Genomic DNA, 13,540 nt, shown 5'->3' on the forward strand with positions numbered 1-13,540 from the left:
AAAATGCTAACATGTGGAGAGAATCCCTCAGAGATAGTTTGGAAGGAAGTCGAAAACTTCCTTGGAGCCTTTCCCCCTTTCCTGGCTCACAGTCTGCGCCTTCCTTCCTTTCCCCCTGCCCTCCTTCACTGACCTTCGCCTCTCGGTCTGTCTCCAGCTGAGAAGAGCCCTAACCCGAGCCTTCTGCATCTCTGTGGTTCCCTGGCACAGCTGGCTTGCGTGGAGCCTGTGCGTCTCCAGGCCTGGCTCACCCGCATGACTGCATCGCCCCCCAAAGATTCCGATCAGCTGGATGTGATCCAGGAGAACAGGCAGCTGCTACAGTTGTTGACCACGTACATTGTTCGGGAAAACAGGTAGGGCACCTGCATTTATTTCACATGTTCTAACGGCCCCAGAAATAAGGTGAGATCACTGCAGCTGTCTTTCTTTCAGGAATCAGTCGTGAGCATTTTCAGTGATTCCATAGCTCCCTCTCAATAGACTCAAGGAATCTAGTGGCTCTCCTTGATTTTTCCCATGGAAAAACTTTTGCAGTGACTTGGCATGTCAGTTGTAACGGGGATGAATGTTTTGTGCTCTAGTAGCCCAAGTCCACAACTGGGCTTAGTGTGTATAGTCATGCATTTAATGTTTAAATTTAAACTCCTTAATTACTCTTAAAATCTAGAAGTGTACAGTCAGATTCCTGTTGATTACTTACCAACTTGCTATTTCTTCTCTGTCAGCCAAGTCGGGGAAGGTGTGTGTGCTGTGCTGTTGGGCACCCTGATCCCCATGGCAACAGAGATGCTGGCCAACGGTGATGGGACTGGTTTCCCTGAACTCATGGTTGTGATGGCTACCCTGGCCAGTGCAGGTCAAGGTGCTGGCCATCTTCAGCTTCATAATGCTGCTGTGGACTGGCTGAGTAGATGGTAAGAGGGTGAAATTGGAGGAACGTATCTGTATGTTACAACATTGCTCTTAGAGAAAAGGGGGATAATTAATTATAGGCTATTTTCTGTAGCTCAGAGTGAGTATAAAAGAAATTTGAATCTCTACCTTTTTATTGGGGATTGAGGGAGTAGCCAGTAACTGTTCAGTTTAGATTTAATCTTCATTATTTTATTAGTAGGATTTTCTGTTCATTATTCCTGGGAGAAGTCTTGGGGAAAGTGTACCACCTGCCACTGATAAGAACAGAGCCCCCAACTTCTGATTAGCCACATAATTTTCTAAGAATGCCTTTGGTTCACAGTGTCCACAAATTGATGCGAGATATGTGAAGATGCTTCCTTTCTTTGATTCCTTAGATGATTTTTTTGTGTCCCCCCCCCCCTTTTTTTTTCTTTGGGACAGCAAGAAATACCTGTCACAGAAGAATGTGGTTGAAAAACTGAATGCCAATGTAATGCATGGAAAGGTAAGACAAGTGAGGAGTGACGGCAGTCAGGGAGTGGTGATTCTTATCTTTGTGGCCAGGTGGAAGTCTCCTTCCTGTTGGTTTCTGGCCCTGACTAGCCTACAGAGGATAAGGCCTATAATCTCAAAGGCCCAGAAGTGTGTAATTGCTAACTGCATGCCCTTAGGCCTCTTCTCGGTGGCAAGAAGTGATAGGAAGGAAATATTCTGGTAAACAGACATCCAACAGAGTCCTTCCTGAAACAGTGAATTACTGCTATTTTTAGGTATTGGCATGCTCTGGAAAATTGTCCCCTGCTCCTGCATTGGAACTGTGTGCTCTGAGTGTTATACGGAGTTACGGTCTACCTCCTCAGCTCCAGTCCAGATGCTAGAATTGTTTACTTTACCTGAAGGTTCAGGTCATTGTGCTGAGAAAAAGGGTGGAAACTGGCAGAAATCTTGCATTCAGGCATTTTCTCCCCCCACCCAACCCATGAACCTGACATGGTGGCTAAGAGCAGATAACTGGCCTCTGACCCACCACAGCACCATTCATCTCTCCCTGCTTTCTTGCTGATCTTTATCCTTTCCACACTGAACTGTTAGAGTGCAGAGTGAAGGAACTTAGAAATCTGAGGCTTTGATGCCAGACTTTTGGGTTTTTTTTTTTTTTTTTTTTTTTAAATATTTATTTATTTATTTATTTATGGCTGTGTTGGGTCTTCGTTTCTGTGCGAGGGCTTTCTCTAGTTGTGGCGAGAGGGGGCCACTCTTCATCGCGGTGCGCGGGCCTCTCACTGTCACGGCCTCTCTTGTTGCGGAGCATTTGCTCCAGACGCGCAGGCTCAGTAGTTGTGGCTCACGGGCCTAGTTGCTCCGCGGCATGTGGGATCTTCCCAGACCAGGGCTCGAACCCGTGTCCCCTGCATTGGCAGGCAGATTCTCAACCACTGCGCCATCAGGGAAGCCCGACTTTTGGGTTTTTTTTAGGCAAGCACGAACTATCTGCAGTGATTTGCTGGAAAAATTTTCCCTTGATCTCTGAAGCTATTCCTCCCCTCCTGCATTAATTAAAAACCCAGTAATTTAAATATCTTTCACTAATGGTTAAAAAAAATGGTAACAGCAGGAAAAAAGCCAATGAGAGCTTATTCATACTTTTAATATAGCCTTTTTTCTTGAGGTGTAATTGACATAGAATATTATATTAGTTTCAGATGTACAACATAATGATTTGATATTTGTTTTTATTGCAGAATGATCACAGTAAGTCTAGTTAATATCCATCACCATACATAGTTAACAAAATTTGTTTTTTCTTGCAATGAGGACTTTTAAGACCTACTCTCTTCATAACTTTCAGATATGCATACAATAGTATTTATTAACTCTAGTCACTATGTTTGACATTACATCCCCATGACTTACTTATTTTATAACTGGAAGTTGGTACCTTTTGACCCCGATCACCCGTTTCGCCCATCCTCCTACCCCCTGCCTCTGGCACCACCAGTCTGTTCTTTGTATCAATCTAGTTTTTTCTTGAATGATTTTTGTCTCCATTTTAACTTTTTTTTCTTGATTTCCATTGTACTTCACTTTATAAAATTTTTTAAAGAGTTGTCTTTGTGCTTAAGAAAGAATGAAACACACTGATTCAGTACAGTTTATTGACCAACTACATGTAGTCATAGTGCTAAGAGCTGAGGAAATAGATAATTAAAACATGTTGTTTTTCTCCTCTGCTTTTATACTATTCCTTTGATATTGAGCTTTATTGGAAAAAGCTTGAGAAAACACAGTTTACATAATAATCGAATATGGAGAACTGAAGTTTCCATGGTGTGGTGGTCTTCTCTTACAGCATGTGATAGTCCTGGAGTGCACCTGCCATATTATGTCTTACTTGGCTGATGTCACCAATGCCCTGAGCCAGAGTAACGGTCAAGGCCCAAGTCACCTCTCAGTGGATGGGGAAGAGCGGGCCATTGAAGTGGACTCAGACTGGGTGGAGGAGCTGGCAGTAGAAGAGGAAGACTCCCAGGCTGAGGATTCAGTAAGTAAAGTAACCACCACGGTCATGGCTGATCGGCACTTGCAGAGCTCACAGTAACAATCCTTTGGCCCTCCCTTCTAGCCCCTGTGAGCTTCAGAACTCTTCCCAGTCCTTGTTGCTTTCTCACAGCTTACGTGACTAATGGCAGACTGATTTTCCAGGCCTGCAGAGCAAGCTGTAGGGCTCTAATCTCCTAGGGGAAGGACCGTTTAATAAGCACATGCCTTCCTCCATCTAGAGGCACTTGTCCTACAGTTCCTTTGTTTTTGCATCCAAAATGGAGTCTCAAAGATGAGTTCTTCATGGGGATGGTGTGAGCTCCCTTGTAGAGAAAGCGTAAGATTTATTTTTTTCTTAGCCACAAAACCTTAAGGTTTCACCTGAAATTGCAGCATATTTATAGCCTGCAAGCTATCTCCAATTGGAGTAGGTTTCTACTGGTCATTTATGAGTCAGTGGTTTACTCTCCGTAGGGTGTGCTTTTATGGGTCCCTGTGTAGAAGGATATATTTCTGATTAAAACTATTTATTATCTTTGAAGGATGAAGATTCTCTTTGCAATAAATTGTGCACTTTTACCATCACTCAGAAAGAATTCATGAACCAGCATTGGTAAGAGTAGTTTTTCGTTTTAGGTGAGGGTTTGCTGGGCCTTGATTGTTGGGGCTTCTGGGCTCATTGGCTGGTTCTCATTCTTCGTAGGTACCACTGTCACACCTGCAAAATGGTTGATGGGGTGGGTGTGTGCACAGTATGTGCCAAGGTGTGCCACAAGGATCATGAGATTTCCTATGCCAAGTATGGATCCTTCTTCTGTGACTGTGGAGCCAAGGAAGATGGCAGCTGTCTGGTGAGAGATTGGAACATTCTCTCGGCTATAAAGGGTGACTTGTTGGTGACACAAATGCTTAAGCCAAACTGGGAAATTCCCATGTCACCTTCATGGTGGCCTGGGTCTAGGACTAAGTTCTGGTTGTCATTGATTAGCTATATAGTCATGGCCTACGCACTTCACTTAGAATATTAGAACTTGCAATGTCCTTAGAGATCTTGCAGTTTTTTAAAGACCCCCTCCACAATTTCAAGACCTATTGCTATGAGTGGGGAAAGTACCAGATATTAGGTGAATACAATGAAGATCAGAATTCAGGCTTTTGGATATTCTTTAAATGGTTAGCCAGTGTCTCCTTTGGGTCAGATTTTCCTTCAACATCTTAGGCAGTATTTCATCTATGCTTGTGGCAAGACTTGGGGCCTCTGACGTTTTCTGTCCCTAGGCTCTAGTGAAGCGAACTCCCAGCAGCGGCATGAGCTCCACCATGAAGGAGTCAGCATTTCAGAGTGAACCCAGAGTTTCAGAGAGTCTCGTGCGCCATACCAGCACCTCCCCGGCGGACAAGGCCAAAGTCACCATCAGTGACGGAAAGGTTGCCGATGAAGAGAAGCCCAAGAAGAGCAGCCTGTGCCGCACAGTGGAGGGCTGCCGGGAGGAGCTGCAGAACCAGGTGGGCTCCGCTGGCACCCAGCATGGGGTCCAGAGCACGGAGCCTGGCCAGCTGGTCCACGAGCGGTCGGTGCGCCAGGCTCTCCTTGCGGCTCCACTGGTGGGCCTGGGGTTGTTTTCTCCTCCCTCTAAATTTACTGATTTCCACAGTGGAATATGAATAGTGTGTGTTGTCAGTCGCTGCTTCATAAGGAAGAATTTATGACTGAGGAGTGTTCGGGAAGTTTGTGGGAGGGTAAATTTTAGTTGTGTAACACTCTAGAGCACACTTTCTTGGTCAAGCTTCCTCATCTGAAGCACAGAATACAGAAAATGATTTGAGCAATTATTTTCTCAGTTTTCCTAAGGATGGTGCATAACTAGAGGCACTCTAGATGCATTGGGGAGAAGTTAACTAATTATACATGGTGGGTGCGTTCAAGCAGTAGGATATCGACGTGGGATCCCTGGTTTAGGAAGATTGCTCTAGGTTAGTAGCACAATAGCGTATTGACTGGAATCAAATCCAGTGTTATTGGAGAGAGTGAGATGAGAGCTAGAGTATCAAACTGAAGTGAGGAAAGTGGGTTCTGGATTCTGTAGGTAGTTACTAGCAAGATTGTGATGATGAGCATGACCCATTATTTTTCTGTCTTTTTTTTTTTTTTTTTTTCACTTGTGTATTTGGATTTTTCTCAGGCCAATTTCTCCTTCGCTCCTCTCGTGTTAGACATGCTCAATTTCCTCATGGATGCCATTCAGACCAACTTTCAGCAGGCTTCAGCTGTGGGGAGCAGCAGCCGGGCTCAGCAGGCCCTCCGGGAGCTGCACACAGTGGACAAGGTGGTCGAGATGACAGACCAGCTGATGGTGAGTGTGTCAGCGTCGGGGAGTTAGGTGCCTGTGGGAACCAGCGCGTTGACTGAGATGCCAAAGTGTGCTAGATACTCTGAGGAATATCCTTAGAACAGTCAACCCCTGGCCATTCAGAACTTAGAATTTAAGATACCGTGACATCCAGTGTGAAAATCAGAATATGAGGTGTGTCTTCCAGAGAAGGGAATCCAGAGGTCATTCGGACAAACCCAGTGAGTAAGTCTCCTTTTTAGTTCACATAAATATGTGAACCCCTGGATGTGAGGAATGACATTTGGGGGAAATTATAATAGTTAGAAATTTCTTCTGTATGTAAAATAGAAGACCTCCTTATTGTATCTTCTCCTCTAAGGTTCACCTTGTTTACAAAAATAATGCTTGTTCTCTTTGGCTTATAGCCAAAGATTACCTTTAGGTAATCGTCCTTTAATTCTTCCTATGACTTGGGTTGTAAGTTGTAAGACATTATCCACTTTACACCTGCTGCTTAGCACTGACTGTAGGGCCCCTGGCGTGGTCTGCCTGGAGTCTTTAGCAGCTGTGTAAAGTAGTAGAAAGTAAAGTGTCGGCATTTCCGGAAGGGAAGTGTGAAAATGAGTGAGGTACACAAATAGATCTCACAAGGTGACTGCTGTTAAGGGAAGCATAATCACTTGGTAATACACACACATATATTCTGGTATTTTATTAAAAATCAGTCACAGTTGGGAATTCCCTGGTGGCCCAGTGGTTAGGACTTGGTGCTTAAACTGCTGTGGCCTGGGTTCAATCCCTGGGCAGGGAACTAAGATCCTGCAAGCCATGTGGCGCAGCCAAAAAAAAAAAAAAAAGGCGTTTTAACATTTTTTAAAAGTGAATACTTTGTATTAATTTAGCTTTATGCAACATTCACTGCATTGTTCTTATTGGACTGACAATAATTTTGCTGAATTTACCTAACTGTCTGTGGATTAGAGATTGGAATCCATTGCTTTAATTAATTAATTAATTAATTAATTAATTTTTGGCTGCGTTGGGTCTTCGTTGCTGTGCTCGGGCTTTCTCTAGTTGTGGCGAGCGGGGACTACTCTTCGTTGCGGTGCGCGGGCTTCTCATTCTCGTGGCTTCTTTTGTTGTGGAGCACGGGCTCTAGGCGCACGGGCTTCAGTAGTTGTGGCATGCGGGCTTCAGTAGTTGTGGCTCGTGGGCTCTAGAGCGCAGGCTCAGTAGTTGTGGCGCATGGGCTTAGTTGCTCCGCGGCATGTGGGATCTTCCCGGACCAGGGCTCAAACCCGTGTCCCCTGCATGGCAGGCGGATTCTTAACCACTGCGCCACGAGGGAAGCCCAGTCCCGTTGCTTTTGAATAACTAAATTGTGCAGTGTCTCAGTCACATGAATAGCATGTGTATGAATCCACTTGATCTTTTTTGCCTTATTACTGCCTTCTCTCTCTGTTTCCCTCTTTGCCAGGTTCCCACATTAGGTTCGCAGGAAGGTGCCTTTGAGAATGTTCGGATGAATTACAGTGGAGACCAGGGCCAGACTATTCGACAGCTAATCAGCGCCCATGTACTCAGGAGGGTGGCTATGTGTGTGCTCTCCTCCCCTCATGGGCGCCGCCAGCATTTGGCTGTCAGCCATGAGAAAGGCAAGGTGGGTCCTCCAATTCCTTCCCTTTCATTTGAGGTCATGTTTGTCTTAGGTGGTGAGCAAAACAAATAGATGACTACACTCAGCTTGGCCCTCAGGGAAAAAGTCTATTGAGTTCCAGCAAAGCTTCAGGGACAGAGCTCAACAAACTTTTCTACTTGAACCCTGAGTTACTTTATTAGACTTAGGACCAGTGTGACTAGAACAGAGAGTCTAAATAGTTAATTCCCATTCTATTGTGGGAACCCCTAGGCGAAGGTAACGACTGGTGGTTTCCTAGGACACCGTGGCTCCCAGTCTTTCCCAGTTTGGCCACTCTGAGGACACAAGTGGGGAGAGAAGAGTCTTCATAGGAAGGCTCAGTGATCCTTATTTAGTTCTTTCCTGCCCTCCCAGCCCTCTAAGGGCACAAGGAAGTTTATCGTGTTTTATAGAACCAGGAGAGGTTGGAGGAGAGTATCCTAACTCACGCTTTTCTATATTCTGACTTCTTCATTATCAGTAAAGTTGTTTCAATCACACCTTAAGTGAAAAACAAACCAGAGATTAAAATAGCTCTAAAATCCTTTCAAAAACATTCTCAGAGAAAATGAGAAGGGACAGTAGTATATGGGAATTGTTTAAATATTTTATGAACTGATTATACGAAGAGAAGTTGGTTTCTTTTGTCATCTCTAGAAGGAGGAAATGAAAGGCATTCCATTCTTTTAACCAGGGGATGTATGACGGACACTGGTCTTGGAGTTTCCTAAGAGACTTGCCCACAGAAAAAGCCTCCAAATCAGTAGCTCTAGTGAAGGAACGTTTTTGTACTGCTCTGTGTTTTCTGAGAGGATCTGGGTTAAGAATAAATTGGTAATTATTCCTTTGCAGATCACTGTCCTGCAGCTCTCAGCTCTCCTGAAGCAAGCAGATTCCAGCAAAAGGAAGCTGACTCTGACCCGCCTGGCTTCTGCCCCAGTCCCCTTTACTGTGCTGAGCCTCACGGGGAATCCGTGCAAGGAGGACTACCTTGCTGTTTGTGGGCTGAAGGTAACAATCCTGATCCAGGTTTGGTTCTGTTAAGCTATGGATCCCAGTCACCTTCTCTTCCCTGTTTTCAGCACCACTTTCTCTTATTCATTGTTGAGATCAGAACTTAAAAGCCATTGGGAACACAAACGAAATCTCTGAATTTCTTCCAGATCTTCCGGATTTCTTTTGTATTGGAAATAATCTTTGTGTGTTCTTGACACTTGAACATGTTACTAGACAGTCTGAGTACTGTCTGGAGGCAGGGAATATTAGGGAAGAAAAGGCAGCGTTAGAACTCTGAAATTAATTAGGCTACTTTCCAAATCATTTTTTAACCATTCTGTTCCTTCAACCATGTCCAGGACTGCCATGTGCTGACCTTCAGTAGCTCAGGGTCTGTGTCGGATCATTTGGTTTTGCACCCCCAGTTGGCAACAGGGAACTTCATCATCAAAGCCGTGTGGTTACCTGGTTCACAGACTGAGCTAGCGATCGTCACTGCAGATTTTGTCAAGGTATAGTTACAGCTCTTTGATGATCTCGTCCTAGAATGGTTTTGCTTTTAAATCCAGAATGCCTGATCTCCATTATATGTGCTAGCGTCTCTTAGAAATTAAAAATGAAAAATCCTAACATTTTGTTGCCTTTTGTTATGTTGTTGAGCAGGAGCTATCTGTGTGCAGGTAGCAGAAAATTGATTCTGGTTCAACACCCCCTGTGTCCAGTTCACAGCTGTTAATTACTGTACTTGGTATAGAGTTTGTTGTGTGTCTCTCCTCTGCTCATTCCTAAGAGGCAGTGAAAAGATACTTTATCATCTTGTGCTCATTGTCTAGTACTTATAGGTGCTTGCTGAGTGGAGAACGAGTGCTCATTCCTCACTGATTGCAGCTCCCTGGGTTCTCCAGGATTGTTTGGGCATGGGACTGAAATGGATCTCCCTTATTTGATCTTTCTTCCTTCCATTCTGCAGATCTATGACCTGTCTGTTGATGCCTTGAGTCCAGCCTTCTACTTTCTCCTGCCCAGCTCAAAGATAAGAGATGTTACCTTCCTCTTCAACGAAGAGGGAAAGAACATCATTGTTATAATGTCTTCGGCTGGGTACATCTATACCCAGCTCATGGAAGAGGCCAGCAGTGCCCAGCAGGGACCCTTCTATGTCACTAATGTGCTGGAAATAAACCACGAGGACCTGAAGGTTAGAGCACATGGCACTGTTCCCTTCTATGCCAGGTTTAATTAGCCTAGCAAGGCTTCTGTTGTTCGTTTCTCTTTTTTCTTCTAACTTTTCATCTAATAGCAAAAACTTTAGTCCTTTAGGACTAAACTTGAAGTTCCATTATTCTCTTGGTATTTTTAAGGTTTCCTGCGGGGATCTCATACTTCAAGAATGAGACCCCATAATCATGGTGTAAAATGAATGACCAGCCAGAGCAGAAGGTGGTGCCCCAGGCAGCATGAGAAGTTAATGCGGATGTTGTGTCTCTGTTGTGACAGGACAGTAACAGCCAGGTGGCAGGTGGCGGTGTGTCTGTCTACTACTCGCACGTGTTGCAGATGCTGTTCTTCAGCTACTGCCAAGGCAGGTCGTTTGCAGCCACCATCAGTAGGACGACGCTGGAGGTGTTGCAGCTCTTCTCCATCAACATCAAGAGGTGGGGATGAGCACTTAAAGTTGAATTTCCACAACGCCCATGTTCAGCAGGAGAGCTCCGCCCCTCGCAAGGGCTCGCCCTTCCCTGCTTGGTGTCTTTAAATCAAACGGTGTCCAGTGTTGGTAGGTTGGGCGGCCTGCATGGTTTGTCTCCCACCATGGAGACCCCGAAGCTGTAACAGGTAGTTTGGGGAGCCACTGTCACTCAGAAGGAAAAGCTAGGGTCAGGGTAGCAAATGTGATTTTAATTTGATTACTGAGTTTTGAGAAGACAATGTAAGTTTCTCCTAGACACTCGTGCTGCTAAGATGCCCTTTAAGTTTCCCTCCTGGGGGGGTTGATCAGTAAATAGAACATGGTGTCAGCAGATGGGGCGAGCTTGGAGCTTGGGGAGGTGGAGGCTGCCATCAGACTTCTAGGTGACAGGGGTGTGTGAGGTAGTGAGTGTTTTATTTAAGGAGGAGGCAGCAAAGTTTTAGGGTCTCTTCCCCTCTTTCTTACTGCCACTGAAAAGCACTTTGTCTCTGGCCTGTATTTTGTGAATTACCTGGTTTGAGATGAAATAAAATGGATACCATTCATGCGTAGCTTGATGTGCTTGGAAATTCTTAAAAGGACAACGGGTCATCAGCCTTTGGCAGCTCCGTGGCCCTGTGCAGTTGACAGCCTTACGCACATAGGGCCACCTATTCCCTCAGACGGTGGAACCCAGCAGCTGACTGAGATCCTAAACCAGGACTCCTGCTGGGGGCGCACATTGGGGTGTATGAGAGTATTTATGTGGCTCGGAATAAGACTGAGACTCGTGGGTAATTTGAGTCCTTGGGTGGGTATATTGCTCTGAGAGTCCAGTGGTTCGTGAGGATGACCTTTAGGTCAAGAAAAGAACTGTGAGATGGTGATTGACACCCTAACTGGGGCCACTTTTGTCGTCTGTAGTTCCAATGGTGGCAGTAAGACGTCTCCTGCCCTTTGCCAGTGGTCTGAGGTAATGAACCACCCTGGCTTGGTGTGTTGTGTCCAGCAAACTACAGGAGTGCCCCTGGTAGTTATGGTGAAACCAGACACTTTCCTCATCCAGGAGATTAAGACTCTTCCTGCCAAAGCAAAGGTCAGTGCCCCGTTCTCCCATCACTTGAATAGACTGTGAACCTGCTCTATTTTTATATTTGTATGTCATGTCACTTTGCCAGCTCTTTCAGTGGAGGCCTATAGAAGAATTTTCTGCTACACACTTTTTCTTTGGCAGCCTCAGCACCCCCTCAGTTGACCATGAATCCAGTTGCTTCTCTGCCTCTTTCTGTAGGTTCTGATCTATAGGTGTGGGAACTACCACTCCTCTGTCCCCTCCTCCTAGATCCAGGACATGGTCGCCATCAGGCACACGGCCTGCAATGAGCAGCAGCGGACAACGATGATCCTGCTGTGTGAGGATGGCAGCCTGCGCATCTACATGGCCAACGTGGAGAACACCTCCTACTGGCTTCAGCCCTCCCTGCAGCCCAGCAGTGTCATCAGCATAATGAAGCCTGTTCGAAAGCGCAAAACAGCTACCATCAGTAAGGCCCCTCCTCAGAAGACTGGTAGGGGCGGGGACTTAGAGTAGACCATTGTAGATAGCCATGAAGAAACAGGGACTGTCCTACTTGAGCGGCTCATAAGGGTAGAGGTTGTGCTAGCTAGTTTCTCAGAAGCAGAGTCAGGGTTCCTGAGGCCACTCACGTTCTGTGCACGGCAAGCACCTGTTGGCTGTCCACTTCAGGCAGCAGTTCCTAGGTGCCCAGGAAAGAATTCTCTCTTGGACCTGGTTTGAGATGGTTTTCTCTGGGTTTAAGAAAAATGGCTTCCCTGATGTGGTGTGCAGGATGGAACTGATTGAGGAGTAGATCCTTTGGCTGGTTCATTCTCGCCGACTGGTGTAGAAGCCGTCATAGGTGTCTGAGCTGGAAGTCTTTGCTCCTGAGTGATGGAGGAGGACTCTTCAGGGAGTGAAAGCTTGAATTTAGGAGTGAGTGACTCGGGCTGAGCAAAGATCTTTACAGGATTCACCCCACTATCTGGAATTTGTTCTAGAGTCTATGTTTGAGATAATCATGCAGCTCATTCTCCTGTAAAGAAATAGTTTCCTTTGTTTATTTTAAATAAACCAGCTCTGAGAGAGCTGCTTATTGTTAAGTGTACCCAATACTGACATCAGATTTCTTCGCCCCGCTAGGTTGTGTTGTGGTTGGGGATGATGACTGTTGGACAGCTGACCACGTGTAGGCATCATACTGATGCAAACCTTATAATCCCGAGTTGGCCTAGAAAGATGAGGGAGTGTACGTGTGAGCTTAGGAGCACAGAGGTGGTAGGGATCGCACTAGTGTTGCTCCGTGGCAATCTGATGCTGTTCTCCACAGCAACTCGCACGTCTAGCCAAGTGACCTTCCCCATTGACTTCTTTGAACACAACCAGCAGCTGACAGATGTGGAGTTTGGTGGTAATGACCTCCTGCAGGTCTACAACGCACAACAGATAAAGCACCGGCTGAATTCCACTGGCATGTATGTGGCCAACACCAAGGTGAGGACTGACTGCACCGTGCTGGGTTCAGTCGCTGGGTAGAAGGACTCAAGGACACATCTAGAAGGTTTGAGGACACATCTACTCTTAGAATGCAAGACTCACAGTCATTAACCCTTGATTCTAGTTTCATGGTTCCTAGCATTAATGAATATTCTCACTTCCATGCCAAAGGGCTCCTATTCCCGTGTTGTCAGTAGGGTTACTGTGTGCAGGGCAGCAGGAGGTGGTTAATGCTGGGGAGAAAGAAGCCTGAAATTGAAGAGTCTACTCCCTGCTTCTGTTTTCCCATCCTTGGAAGAAAAGAAGTCAGTGCTGAGGAGTTAAAAAGGATAAAGAAGGTCTTTTGTGGGCTCACACGTTGTGTCACTGTCACAGGAAGGATCGAAAGTTTGCCCTTAAGAACTTGTAATAATTTATGATATGTGCCTCTTCTCCCTCCAGCCTGGTGGCTTCACCATTGAGATCAGTAACAACAACAGCACTATGGTGATGACAGGCATGCGGATCCAGATTGGGACCCAGGCGATTGAACGGGCCCCATCGTATATCGAGATCTTTGGCAGAACCATGCAGCTTAACCTGAGTCGCTCGCGCTGGTTTGACTTCCCCTTCACCAGAGAAGAGGCCCTGCAGGCCGATAAGAAGCTGAACCTCTTCAGTGAGTCCCCAGCCCCTGGCATAGACTGTATCCTTCTCGTTATGAATTCTGACTGGGTGGCCGCTTCTCTGTGGCTTTCCAGTATTCTAGGAACCCTCTGCTCTACTGATAGCTCTGTGGTCTCTGCCATCATGAAACTTTGAGCTTCGTTTGAGATATAAAGGAAACAAGATGACAGGAAAGGGATATACTGGAGAATGGGAGGGGTAAA

General features: G+C 45.8%; 1 protein-coding gene across 8 annotated transcripts in view; it reads left to right on the forward strand.

Moving 5' to 3' along the window:
* Positions 1-13,540, forward strand: part of UBR4 (ubiquitin protein ligase E3 component n-recognin 4) — a 126,303-nt gene that overhangs the window by 39,549 nt on the left and 73,214 nt on the right. For all 8 annotated transcript variants that reach the window (XM_061184842.1, XM_061184844.1, XM_061184845.1 and 5 more), the window contains 17 exons: positions 158-356; positions 729-917; positions 1,342-1,405; positions 3,251-3,442; positions 3,984-4,054; positions 4,145-4,292; positions 4,720-4,947; positions 5,625-5,795; positions 7,252-7,434; positions 8,305-8,463; positions 8,808-8,960; positions 9,419-9,646; positions 9,946-10,103; positions 11,042-11,213; positions 11,460-11,661; positions 12,505-12,668; positions 13,113-13,329. In XM_061184842.1, coding sequence (XP_061040825.1) covers positions 158-356; positions 729-917; positions 1,342-1,405; positions 3,251-3,442; positions 3,984-4,054; positions 4,145-4,292; positions 4,720-4,947; positions 5,625-5,795; positions 7,252-7,434; positions 8,305-8,463; positions 8,808-8,960; positions 9,419-9,646; positions 9,946-10,103; positions 11,042-11,213; positions 11,460-11,661; positions 12,505-12,668; positions 13,113-13,329 — 2,898 coding nt within the window. The remainder of the gene's footprint in view (positions 1-157; positions 357-728; positions 918-1,341; positions 1,406-3,250; positions 3,443-3,983; positions 4,055-4,144; positions 4,293-4,719; positions 4,948-5,624; positions 5,796-7,251; positions 7,435-8,304; positions 8,464-8,807; positions 8,961-9,418; positions 9,647-9,945; positions 10,104-11,041; positions 11,214-11,459; positions 11,662-12,504; positions 12,669-13,112; positions 13,330-13,540) is intronic.

This window comes from Eubalaena glacialis, chromosome 3, assembly GCF_028564815.1.
Source record: "Eubalaena glacialis isolate mEubGla1 chromosome 3, mEubGla1.1.hap2.+ XY, whole genome shotgun sequence".
In the NCBI taxonomy this organism is placed as follows: Eukaryota; Metazoa; Chordata; class Mammalia; order Artiodactyla; family Balaenidae; genus Eubalaena; species Eubalaena glacialis.